Consider the following 13,527-nt stretch of genomic DNA (forward strand, 5'->3'; position numbering starts at 1 on the left):
GAACATGCGTAATGTTCTAAAAAAAAGGAAAAGGTTGATATCACATATCTTTCCGATATTTTCGCCAAATTAAATGAGGTTAACATCAAATTGCAGGGAAGAAACATGAATCTTATTAAAGCAAAGGGAATTATAAATGCTTTTATTAGCAAATTAACATTCTACAAGCAGAGTATTGCAACACGAGATTTTCTGCAGTTCCCTAGTCTACAAATAATAGATGATGATTTAATATTAGATATAGATTTGGATTGTTATTGTTCCCAACTTCTGACACTTTCATGAGCTAAAAATACCCGATTGGATCATAAATCCATTTCTTTCTGATGCCACTTCTGTTCATCCAAATGTGTGTGTGAAGAATTTATTGACTTAAAAAATGATTTTGAAGCTCATGTACAATTTCAGCAGTGTGGGTAAGAAAGATTCTGGCCAAGCATGCAATGCAAGTTTCCTCAGCTTTGGAAAGAAATAAAATTACTGCTCATTGTTTTTCTCCTTCATATTTGGTCGAGAACGGATCCAGCGTCGTGTTGCAATTGTTAGCTAAGCAGCGATATAGATTGCAAATAAGTGAAAGAGGAGACTTGAGACTTCGTTTGTCGAACATTGAACGTGATATTGAAAAATTAGCAGGATCTCATCAGGCTCGAAGTAGCCATTAATGATTGGCTTATTAAATACAGTAAGTTTACATCTTTTTTTAATAAAAAAATAATTAGTATCAGTCATTCATTTTTAATTAATTATTAGTTCAAATATGTTGATGGTAATTTAGGTTTGTCTAATAATATATTATAATTATCTTATCGAGTCATTAACCTAGTGTAAAATTGAGCAGGGGGCGCCAGGCTATACAAATAGTTGAAAGGAGGCACCAGGCAAAAAAAAAAAAAAAGTTAAGAACCACTGATCTAAAGTATTGCTAATATTTCCTATTCTCGCATGTATAGCAAACCTTTCTTTTGGAATGATTATAATGAAATTTGGTGTTCGGGATGTCGAGAGTATAAAACAATCTTAATAATCGGTTACATTATGTGCAACAATGAGAAGTACATAATGTAACTTACTTTTGGATTATGCAAAACGTTTCTTTTACGATACACAAATCTCTTTACAGAATTATTTTACTATCCCTATCCTCTTCAACTTGTGCTACAATTGAACTTTGACATACTCTTGAAAAATGCTCCCTTGATTATACAGCCCCTTTTCATCTTCTGAGATTAAGTACTCTCTAATACTTACTCTTTGAAATGCATTTTTTATTTGAAGTTAATGGAAACAAAGCCTACCGTTGTTATGGGAATACCAAAGATAGAAAATTGTTATTAAATTGCCGTCCCTAACATGGAGCGTACATTATTAGACCGGATATAAATTAGAGGTAAAAATGTTTTCATCGGCGTTTAGATACACGATGACAGAACAAGGATTACTGTAATCTGTCAAGCGAATATGGCATCAGCTTGTCTCAATGGATGTCAGTTTTTTTTTTTCAATGCACGTCAGAATCATCCCTTAGGGAGGGGGGAGATGATAATAAATAAACCACAAGCTCAAGTGAATGCCGACAGTAAATCTATTTCACAATGGACTTGCAAGCAAGAAAACAATGGAGTGTTAAAAGTTTTCTGATCGACATAAAATAAAGTAGATTATTTTTTTTAATGGCATAATCTTCGCCTAAAACTTTTTTAATCTGTCCTTAAGTATCATAAACCGCTTTTCTGTACATCCTTAATGAATATCGTGCCTTTTATTTTCATAAAATTTCATTCAAGAAATCCTTACTAAAATTTAAAGACACTTAATAGTTCTTTCTTGACGCTGAAATAAGTTTTTATATAAAGAAATAAGAAAATGATTGCAGACATCCATGAAATGGTCCGTTTCATAATTTCATTCTTGTCTAGTTATTTTATTTTATAGTTGAAGGCATTCGTTATCGCAAACAGTTGATCTTCAACTTTTTTTTTTAGTTTATATATATATATATATATATATATATATATATATATATATACAGGGTGTTCGGGATAAATTTGACATATTTATAATTAATTATATTTTTCCGTAAGTTACATGTATTAACACACACTTCTCTTCATTTAAAAGTTTGGACCCTTCTTCATTCATATACAAGATGTCAGAAAGGATGGATAGCTGGAACCCACCTGAATCATGGAAGAGAATAACTTGTATCATGATGATTCGTGCCCGCCATCAAAATAAGGATATTACGACTGCTGCCCAATGCTCCCTGAATACAGTAAAAACAATCAGGCATGAACTAGAGACTTGCAATGGTGACTACGAGGATGTAGCAAGAAGAAAGATCCCTAGCAGACGATCTGATTGCGTTCGTACAGCAGAATTCCTCGCAAATCTGCAGGAACAGGTGTTGAAGAACCCTGGCATTGGAATTCGGGCTTTGTTCGTGGAGTTGCTAACTGTAGTCAAGCCCTGGATAACAAGGGTAGCCAATGGTAGGCCGTATGTATGGCAGCAGGATTCGGCCCCTTGCCACACCTCTGGGAAAAGTCAAAAATGGTTGTCTGAAAATTTCTACGACTTCACCAGTCCAAATGTTTGGCCTCCAAACTCCCCAGACCTTAACCCCATGGATTATTTTGTATGGGGCGCAGTTGAAAAAGACACCAATCGCACTTCCAGTAATACAAAAGCCCAGTTAATGGATAAAATTAAAACAGTTTTTGCGGCCCTTCCCAGGGAGACAGTAGCATCAGCTTGTTCGAGGTTCCGAAGCAGAATTGAAGCTGTGATCGATGCTAATGGTGGTTATTTTGAGTAAATCTTGTTGATAGTATTGTAATTAACTCTGCCTGTAATGTTTTTTTTGTCAATTCATTAAATTTAATAGATACAAAGAAGATTTTCTTTTTCCTTACGAAACTGTCAGATTTATCCCGAACACCCTGTATATATATATATATATATATATATATATATATATTATAGATATACTTTTGTTATTAAAATAGTATTATGTATAATACTACGAGTGTAAGGTTTTGGGATTGGTAAGCAACGCTGGGATGTCAAGTATACACTTGGTGGGGAAACTTTAACAGAAGTAGAGGAGATGAGAGATCTAGAAGTGAGGTGGACAAGGACCTGAAATTCAGGGGGCCACATTGCACAAGTTGTGAAGACATCACATCGAATAATGGCAATGATGCAGAGAACGCTGACATGCAGAACTAGAGAGGTTATGATTCCATTGTATAAGGCCTTGATCAGGCCTCATATGGATTATTGTGCACAGATTTGGTCGCCGGGTTTTCATGGTGACGAGGATATGTTGGAAAGGGTACAGAGAAAATTCACAAAGGTAGTCAGTGGGCTTTGGAATGTGGAGTATGAGGACAGATTGAGGGAATGTAAGTTGCAGAGCCTCGTGAATAGGAGGAAGGGGGGGGGATATAATTGAGACATATAAGCTGGTCAGGGGTTGTTATCAGGTAGACATGGAAGAGATTTTTAATAGAATGGGAGAGGGGAGTAGAACAAGAAGCCATTGCTGGAAACTGTATAAGGAGGGTGTGAGCAAAGGAGTGAGAAGCAGGTTCTTTCCATGGAGGGTGGTTGGTGAGTGGAATGCATTGCCTGAGTGTGTTGTGGATGTGGACACATTGAATTAGTTTAAGACGAGGTTGGATGAGCATTGTATGCATTGGTGAGTACCTCCCACGATGAGTCTCTGACTCCATGGAGGTCGGGTGTTGATGATAATAATAATAATAATAATAATAATAATAATAATAATAATAATTTCATGATTCCATATAGCAAATTTCGATAAATTCCACGAAGTCTGAAAGAAACTATAATGTCAAATTCGTTTTGCGAATAAAAACAAATAGTGTTTGTTATTAATATTAATAACATTTCCCTGTTTTCATACTAAGTAAAAGGAGAAAATATTATTAATATTAGCATTTCAAATCGTTTTTCCCACGAAAACAGAATTCTAACAAAGAGAGAGAGAGAGAGAGAGAGAGAGAGAGAGAGAGAGAGAGAGAGAGAGAGAGAGAGAGAGAGATCGCAAAGTAGGACATATTCTCCAATGTTGTGGAGTATTCAGCAAATCCTTCTGATGTGGATCGCTTACAGACGTATTACCTGGGGAGACCACGTGAACTGGTCAAGAAATTGGTGTGACACCATGAACAACCAGCTGGAATGTCACTTTGGAAAGGTCATGTACGAGTATTTCTGCATTTATGATATAGCCATTGCCATGGACAAAATATGAGTACAGTCTGAAATTACGAGGGTGATCTGAAAAGTTCTTGGCCTCGGCCATAGATGGCAAACGATTGGCAAAATTTCTTTTTCTAAGTTGGTACATCTGTCATAAGCATCGATGTGAAATTGCAAGTCATTCTATCAAGTAGTTTGTTTTATACAGCTGTCTGAAGCAAAAGTGTTGTCTGTATCCCTTGAAATGGATGAAATTGAGTATCGTGCGGTTATAAAATTCTTTGTAAAAGAAGGTCTAATGCCAAGAGAAATTCATTCGAAGCTCATTTATAGGCACTCTTCTCCTTCGTTTTCGACAATTAAGAAATGAGCTACCGAGTTTAAACGTGGCAGTACCAGCCTTGAAGATGATCCACGTGAAGGACGTCCAAAAAAGTGTAACAACACCAAAAATCATTGATCAAGTGCACGATATGGTATTGGATGACCGGCGAGTCAAAATGCATGAAATTGCTGAGAGTATAGGCATCTCAAAAGAACGTATATGATATGTTTTGCATGAAGAATTACAAATGCAAAAGCTTTGCGCAAGATGGGTGCAGCGCTTGCTCACAGCAGATCAAAAACGCACTCGCATGAAAATCTCCGAACACTATTTGGAGTTTTAACAAGAATAAAACTGATTTTGTGCGTCGATTTATTACTATGCACGAGAGTTGGGTTCACTTAAACACCAGAATCCAAACAGCTGTCAGAACAATGGACAGAAGCCCGCTGTTCAGCGTCAAAGAAGACAAAGTCGGTTTCATCAGCAGGAAAGGTCATGGCATCCTGTTTTGGGATGCTAAAGGCATTTTTTTTATTAATTATCTCGAAAAGGGTAAAACAATAACTAGAAAATATTATTCCGATTTTTTAACCAGACTAGACGAAAAAATTGATTAGAAAAGACCCGGTTTGCAGAAGAAAATAATCATCTTTCATCAGGACAATGCACTTGCCCACAAAGGTGTTTTGGCAATAGGAAAATTAAGGGATCTGCACTATGAATTGTTGGAATATCCACCCTATTCCCCAGTATTGGCTCCCTCTGACTTCCATCTCTTCCCAAAACTAATACTCTTCCTCTCTGGTCTGTGTTTTTCTTCGAATCAGAAGACGTAATTGCAGCTGTAGAGGAGTATTTTGCCAGATCTTACTGAGAACCACTACAGGGACGGGATAATGGCGCTGGAATAAATGTATTAGTCTTAAGGGAGATTATGTTGAAAAATAAAAATAATTTTAAAATTATGAATTTGTTTTTTTCATTGTTAGGCCGAGAACTTGTCGGACCACCCTCGTATATGGTTGTCGGGATTGGAGAAGAGAATTGCGTCACATAGCATCATCCCAATCACAAGAATCAGGTAACATGGGGATGATGCTTGTTGCGGTGTATGATGTCCTGGATTTTTTCTCATGAGCATTGCTCTAAGTTGACACCGCTTCTTGTCTGTCAGTGTGCTACTTATACTGTTGTCTGAGTATTTACTCCCATGGGTGCAATTTTCAATACCATTTCAGACGCGTTCCAGGGACTTTCTTTCCACTCACGATGATAAAGTTTTGACAGCACTTTATTTTCATCTTTTGTATTTATTATTATTATTAGCAGGGTATCTCCATGGAGTCCAAAGACTCATCTTGGGAGGAGAACACAGACTATTATTTACATCGTGCCAATTTATACCTCTTCTTAAACAGGGCCGGCTCTACTGACGGTACAAGACGTATATTTGCACTGGGCGACAAGATTTTTGGGGCGGCAAAGTTGGCATAAACTATACGAAAAAGAAGGGAGAAGGGGCGTCAAAATATGCTACTGCACAGGGCGCAAAATTCCTAGGGGAGGCCCTGTTCTTAAACTCATTCACAGACAGTACTCACAGGTAATCCATTCCACTGGTTTACAACAACAGAACAGTCTTCACATCCTTGGTAAGTATACTTTTATTCAACTTCCAATGATGGAAGTTCGTGTATCAACTGTCGCGTAATCAAAATATTTTCCTGCTTTAATATTTAATTTAAATGTATATAAGTTGAATTTACGAGTAATTAATTCAATTTACATACATCTGTCAATGTCCTCTCCTCTTCGTTTGTCAACAATTTTTTGTAACCAACAAACTTTGAATTTCTCTTCATACAAAGCATTCCATAGAGTTGAGACTGATTATTAGGCTTCGAATCCTCTCCACCTGATCACCCAAAAAACCCAGGCGACAAAATTTGAATTTATTTAGGATTTAGATTGATAAATTTCTATCATTTAGAAAAGGAAATATGATCATTGTAATTAAAAGCACGATTATCCCATATCTTATATAGAAATGAAGTTATTAAAAATTCACACTGCACAAGGATTTTATAGACGCCCTGTATATATGACCCGCTTCCCTCCGCAATTAACTTGAACAATTAATTAAAGAGAAATGCCTTAGAATATATTTTCGCCTAATTAAACTGTCCATAATTCTTCAAAATTAAGCTTTAACATTAACCAGACTGATAATCAAATAATCCAAATATGGTTGTTTGAAGCAAATAAAACTGAGGTCTAAGGTCATAAGCGATAGGCCCTTGTGTTACCAGACGTAAAGTGGTATATTTATATAGTACAACCCCTCATTACAACGTGATGGATTGTTGTTTGTAATTGATTATGGTGTTCCCCGTAGCATAAAGCACTATCGACAACTGCGATACGAGCTATACGCCTGTTTAAGATGCTACATATGCTTCACTGAAAAGCAGGTGGAGGCACACAGTCTCGCGCATAACAGCTTTTAAAAGCTGCTAGGCGGAAATGTAACCTCACCTCCCTCTTTGTCGCATATTTGTTAATCTCCACAACTCTCTAGCGAAGTGCGTAACAAATGTCTTTAAATGGTCTTAGCAAGAAAATGATCGATAAGATTTTCGTATGCAGTAGCGCCGTTGCCATTAGTTAGAGAATGAGATAGAGGGAGAAGGTAAACGGTGATAAAAAGTAATGATAAGGTGTCGTTTTCGTGTAGCGTGGCTATTAGGGAGGGACAGACGCGCATAATTTATTCAAGACTCTGTAAATTAAGATAGTTTACTGCTTCCAAGGTAAATTATTATTATTATTATTATTATTATTATTATTATTATTATTATTATTATTATTATTATTATTATTATTATTGCATGCTGCATTAACAACAAAAAACCTGTCAATGTCCCGAAATCAAACCTGTAACACATGTAAAATACCTTGGTCTTTGCATAGATTGCCACCTTAAATGGACAAAACATATAGAATACCTACATACCAAACTCCGGATCATAGCAGCAAAACTCTTCCAAGTAAAGACATTATTCCATCCAATATAAAAAAAAAAAAAAAATTAAATTAAAAAAAAAAAAAACTTCTATATCACGTTATCTGCGAATCCCTACTCTGATACGGTATAACAGTCTATGCAAACAGATCAAACAGCCACTAACAAAATTAGAAACATTACATAGGAAAATTGTGTCAAGAGCGATGACCTTCCACGCAACAACCAATATCCAACAAGCACATGGTGACACACAGAATCCTGAGCATTAAAAACCTGAAACACTACATAACATTAATAAGGAATTACTTCAACATCACCTATCGAAACAACAGAAACACATCGTCGTCGACGGGAATTGAACCTAAGACACTCCTTACCCAGCCATATGGTTGGGAAGCGCAAAGCCGCTAGGCTAACCGTGCGGACTCGTATATCACTACTTATTAGATTTATCCGATTGAACAAAAGGCAATTTTCAAAAATCTAGAGGAGCAAAAGACCAGATCCTTATTAATAAAATGATTCTCAGAAACTCAAAAAGACGAAAAACTAACTTAAACATAGCATGGATAGACTACAAGAAAGCATTCGATTACTTCCCACACTCCCGCATTATAAAATCACTAAAAATATTTGGAATTAGCAAAACCATATGTTCGTTTCTGGCTGCTGCTGCTATGAAATCATGGAAAACCACTTTAATAGTGAATAATGAACTATTTGGAGACATCAGCATTAAAGGTGGAATTTTACAAGGTGATTCCTTGTCACTATTGCTCTTCAACATTTCTTTGATACCTTTGTCTATGATTCTGAAGAAATCAAACTTGGATATGAAATTCCTAAATATTAAAATTTCACACCTGTTGTATATGGATGACTTGAAGTTTTATGGAAAATCGGCCCAGCAAATAAACTCTTTATTGAACACGGTTTCGTATTTTCAGTCAAGACATCAAAATGGAATTTAGTTTAGATAAATGGCAATTTTATCTATTAAACGAGGAAAAATGAATAACACTAACAGTTTTAATTTTGATCAAGAGAAATATATAAAAGCAATTTCAGCTGACGAACACTATAAATACCTAGGAATATTAGAAGCCAATGATATTCTCCACTCGAAAGTTAAACAGGCAGCATCAGAATACATAAAAAGAGTTAGAAACATTCTGAAAGCAAAACTAAATGGATTAAAGACAATTACAGCAATGAATTCTTGGGCTATACCAGTGATCCATTACACAGCTGGCATAATAGATTGGACAAAAGAAGACCTGGACAAACTGGACCGCAAAACTAGAAAACTAATGATTATGGATCATGCATTACATCCACGAAGTGACGTTGACCGACCGCTTGTACCTACCAAGGAGAATAGGTGGACGGGGTCTGCTGCAAGTGAGACAGACTATGAAAGAAGAAGAAGAAGAAATTAGTTTAAGAAGCTACATCGACAATAGCTTTGAGCCAATGCTTCAAGCAATTACACAAGAGGGCCTTCTAAAAGCAACAGTAAACAAATCCGATTACAAAAAGGAAATAACCGATATGTGCGCTGGAAAAATAAAACCTTGCATTGCCAATTTCTTCGGGATACTGAGGACAAAATTGACGTGAACAAGACGAGGCAATGGCTACAATACGGATACATTAAAAAAGAAACGGATTTATTGTAGCAGCTCAAGAATAGGCATTACAAACTACTGCAATCAAAGCAAAAATTTTGAACATCAGTAATAACAGCAAATGCAGATTATGCGATCAGCAAGATGAGACTCTAGAACATCTAATCAGTGCCTGCAGCAAAATATCTCAAACTGACTATAAATACCACCATGATCAAGTGGATAAATTAATTAATTGCCATGTATGCAAAAAATATGGCTTTCCTGCTTTTGATAACTGGTGGCAGCATAAAATAGAGACAGTACTGGAAAACGAAACAACAAAAATTCTCTGGGACTTTAGAATACAAACTGATCGGCATTTGGAACACAATAGACCTGACATCAAAATTATCGAACGTTGGCAGGTTTGGATTATTGATATCGCAGTACCCAGTGATAACAACATTAACAACAAAGAACTGGAAAAAAAATTACTAAATATCGAGATCTGGCAATCGAAGTTGGCCGGCTGTGGCTCAAACACACCAAAGTCATCCCAATAGTTATCGGTGCAATTTCAAAAGCTATCCAACTATTTACAGCAATTAAACATCAACGAAGGGACCCCATATGACTACAAAAAACATCATTACTTGGAACAGTCTATATTTTACGACTCTACCTGACGGACTATTCTTAGATTCTTGGGTAGAATCTGAATTGTTCTATATCACCAGTCAAATTTTTGTTTCTATGATATCTTGTTTTGACTCTGTATCAATATTTTTTTAATAATAATAATAATATTTTATTGATCTCTCGAATATTTACATATATACAATGATTACCTTGAATAACATTCAGTATATTATTTTACAAGGTTCAACACGTAGTGCTACATATAATAAGATTTCAATAATAATGATGATAACATAGTTTTTTTTTTGCTATTTTTTAAAATAACAATCAGGGTAATAATTTACAATTACATAGTTCAGAGTTACACAAGTTATATAATATTACATGTTGTAGTTTATTGGGTTTTTTTTTTCAAAGTTTGAGAAAGTGTGATTATACAACAGTATTTACACACATATGAGTTTACATTGTATATTTCCTAATTCTCATAAATATACAATGTAAACTCATATTTACATAATTTTTTAATAATAAAAATAATTTATTACATTATTTTTTCATGTTACATAGTAATATTATATTAATGATATTATCACATAATAATCAGTATCTTCTTTATTGTTATATACACCTTACTGACTGTTTTGTTACATAATCTGCATTCTTTGATTATAAGGATTACGTGTAGATGAGTGAGGCAGATTAATCCCACCTACTTCAAAGCTTGGGTTAGCTTTTATGAAGAGAGTGGGATTTAGCCTTCACTATTTATGTTGTTGTTACTGTTATGCATGGGATGTAGGCATTGGATGCTGGTGATTTGTGATTTGTATATTAGTGTTAATGGTGTATTAACTTTGTTGGTATATTTTCCAGAGTTCGTGTTTTAATGTTCTGTAGTTGTCTGTGTGTGTTTTAAATTTCTTTAGGTTGTTGAGTAGCGTGGGTATCTGATGTGATCTCACAAAAGAACTGTATGAGTTGTTGAAGGGTGTAGGAATGTAAAGAGTTGTGGATCGTGTTATACGATATATATCTATGATGTTTTGATAGGTGATGTTGAAGTAATTCCTTGTTAATGTCATGTAGTGTTTCAGGTTTTTAATGCTCAGGATTTTGTGTGTCGCCATGTGCTGCTCGGATATTGGTTGTTGCGTGTAAGGTGTCCAAATCACTGTTGACACAATTTTTCTGTGTAATGTTTCTAATTTTGTTAGGTGGCTGTTTGATGTGTTTGCATAGACTGTTATACCGTATCTAAGTAGGGATTTGCAGATACCGTGATATAGAAGTTTTTTTTTTTTTTTATGTTGGATGGAGTAATGTCTTTTACTTGGAAGAGTTTTGCTGCGATGATCCGGAGTTTGGTATGTAGGTATTATATATGTTTTGTCCATTTAAGGTGGCAATGTATATAATAATAATAATAATAAATGGACTTAACTGGCTTTCCCAATCACTTTGATTGGGAAAGCCAGGTTTAAATGATTTTGAAGAAAACAAAACTTGGATATGAAATTCCTAAATATAATATTAAAATTTCCCATCCGTTATATGTGGATGACTTGAAGTTATATGGAAAATCGGCCCAGTAAATAGATTCTTTACTGAACACAGTTCGTATTTTCAGTCAAGACATCAAAATTGAATTTGGTATAGATAAATGTGCAATTTTATCTATTAAACGAGGAAATCAGCTGATGAAAACTATAAATATCTAGGAATATTAGAAGCTAGTGATATTTTTCCACTCGAAAGTTAAACAACAGGGAGCAGCAGAATACACCAAAAGAGTTAGAAATATTCTGAAAACCAAACTAAATAGATTAAACACAATTAGAGCAATGAATTCTTTGGCTCTACCAGTGATCCGATATACAGCTGGCATAACAGATTAGACAAAAGAATACTTGGATAAACTGGACCTCAAAACTAGAAAATTAATGACAATTCATCATGCATTACATCCACGAAGTGATGTTGACCGGTTGTATCTACCAAGGAGAATAGTTGGACGGGGGTCTGCTGCAAGTGAGACAGACTGTGGAAGAAGAAGAAATTAGCTTAAAAAGTTACATCGACAATAGTTATAAGCAAATGCTTCAAGCAATTACACAAGGTGGGCCTTCTTAAAGTAACAGGAAACAAATCAGATTATAAAAAGTAACAGCAAAATAACCGATATGTGCGTTTGAAAAATAAACCTTTGCATAGCCAATTTCTTAGAAATACTGAGGACAAATTTGACGTGAATAAGACGTGGCAATGGCTACAATTTGAATATATTAAAAAAAAAATGGATTTATTCTAGCAGCTCAAGGACGTGCATGACAAACTAATGCAATGAAAGCAAAAATTTTGAATATAAATAATAACAAGAAATGCAGATCACGCCATCAGAAAGATGAGACTGTAGAACATCTAATTAGTGCCTGCAGCAAGATAGCTCAAACTGACTATAAATACCACCATGATCAAGTGACCAAAATAATTCATTGGCATGTATGCAAAAAATATGGCTTTCCTACTTTTGATAACTGGTGGCAGCATAAAATAGAGACATTACTGGAAAATGAAACAGCAAAAATTCTGTGGGACTTTAGAATACAAACCGATCGGCATTTGGAACACAATAGACCTGACATCACAATTATAGAACATCGACAGGTTTGGATTATCGATATCGCAGTACCCAATGATTACAACATTAACAACAAAGAACTGGGAAAAAAATTACTAAATATCGAGATCTGGCAATTGAAGTTGGCCGGCTGTGGCTCAAACACACCAAAGTCATCCCAATAGTTATCGGTGCAATTTCAAAAGCTATCCAACTATTTACAGCAATTAAACATCAACGAAGTGATCCCATATGATCTACAAAAAACAGCATTACTTGGAACAGTCCATATTATACGACGCTACCTGACAGACTATTCTTAGATTCTTAGGTAGAATCTGAATTGTTCTGTATCACCAGTCAAATTGTTGTTTAAATGATGTTTTGTTTTGACTGTATCAATTATATGAATAAATAATAATAATAAATAGACTTACCTGGCTTTCCCAATCACTTTGATTCATCGTAAATCTGGATATTATAGTTTGATGATCGGTTAGCACCGAAGAGCTGTACATGGCATACAAATGGCCAGTAACCGATACATTTGGACCTAATGCAAAACTTAACAAACCTCTTTCGTCAGCTGGCTGAGAACTTGTAAGTACTCGATCCGTAATGTCCAAAAATATTTTCCGATCCTTTATTTCAGATTTTCCTTTATGTTTATTACTTGTCAAAGAAACCAGTTGAATAATGCCAATGTGCTCACTTATAAGTATTTTGTTATCAAAAAGCCAATGTTGAATGTGGGTAGGGTGCCGAAATTTAGTACCTATGGATTTTAAGCAAAGACAAGTTTCTGTCATTGCTTCATATTGGAAAACTGACAGTGAAATCCATAAAACTAAAATGTTGTGACAGTTCATCATTTCTTTAAAAATTGATTTCGATACTTTTACGAGCGAGCGCCACTACATGTCATAGCTGACTCTGGATGCTGCATTTCCGAATCTCTTTCTCCCTCGAACAGCTGTAAAAGAACTCAATACGCATGCGTCAGGAATAAACCAATCGCACCTTTTGTTGTCATTAATACATACCAACGGTTATGCATTTACTTTTAGCGGAACTT

General features: G+C 35.2%; 1 protein-coding gene across 1 annotated transcript in view; it reads right to left on the bottom strand.

The window, feature by feature from the left end:
- LOC150100274 (HHIP-like protein 1) overlaps positions 1-13,261 on the bottom strand; it is a 159,669-nt gene extending 146,408 nt beyond the window's left edge. Inside the window, exon 1 of the mRNA XM_090402622.1 lies at positions 12,890-13,261. Coding sequence (XP_090258748.1) covers positions 12,890-13,261 — 372 coding nt within the window. The remainder of the gene's footprint in view (positions 1-12,889) is intronic.
- Between the last annotated feature and the right edge of the window lie 266 nt (positions 13,262-13,527).

This window comes from Typopeltis vanoorti, chromosome 13 (assembly GCF_054136105.1).
Source record: "Typopeltis vanoorti isolate ZY-2024b chromosome 13, IOZ_Tvanoo_1.0, whole genome shotgun sequence".
NCBI lineage: Eukaryota > Metazoa > Arthropoda > Arachnida > Uropygi > Thelyphonidae > Typopeltis > Typopeltis vanoorti.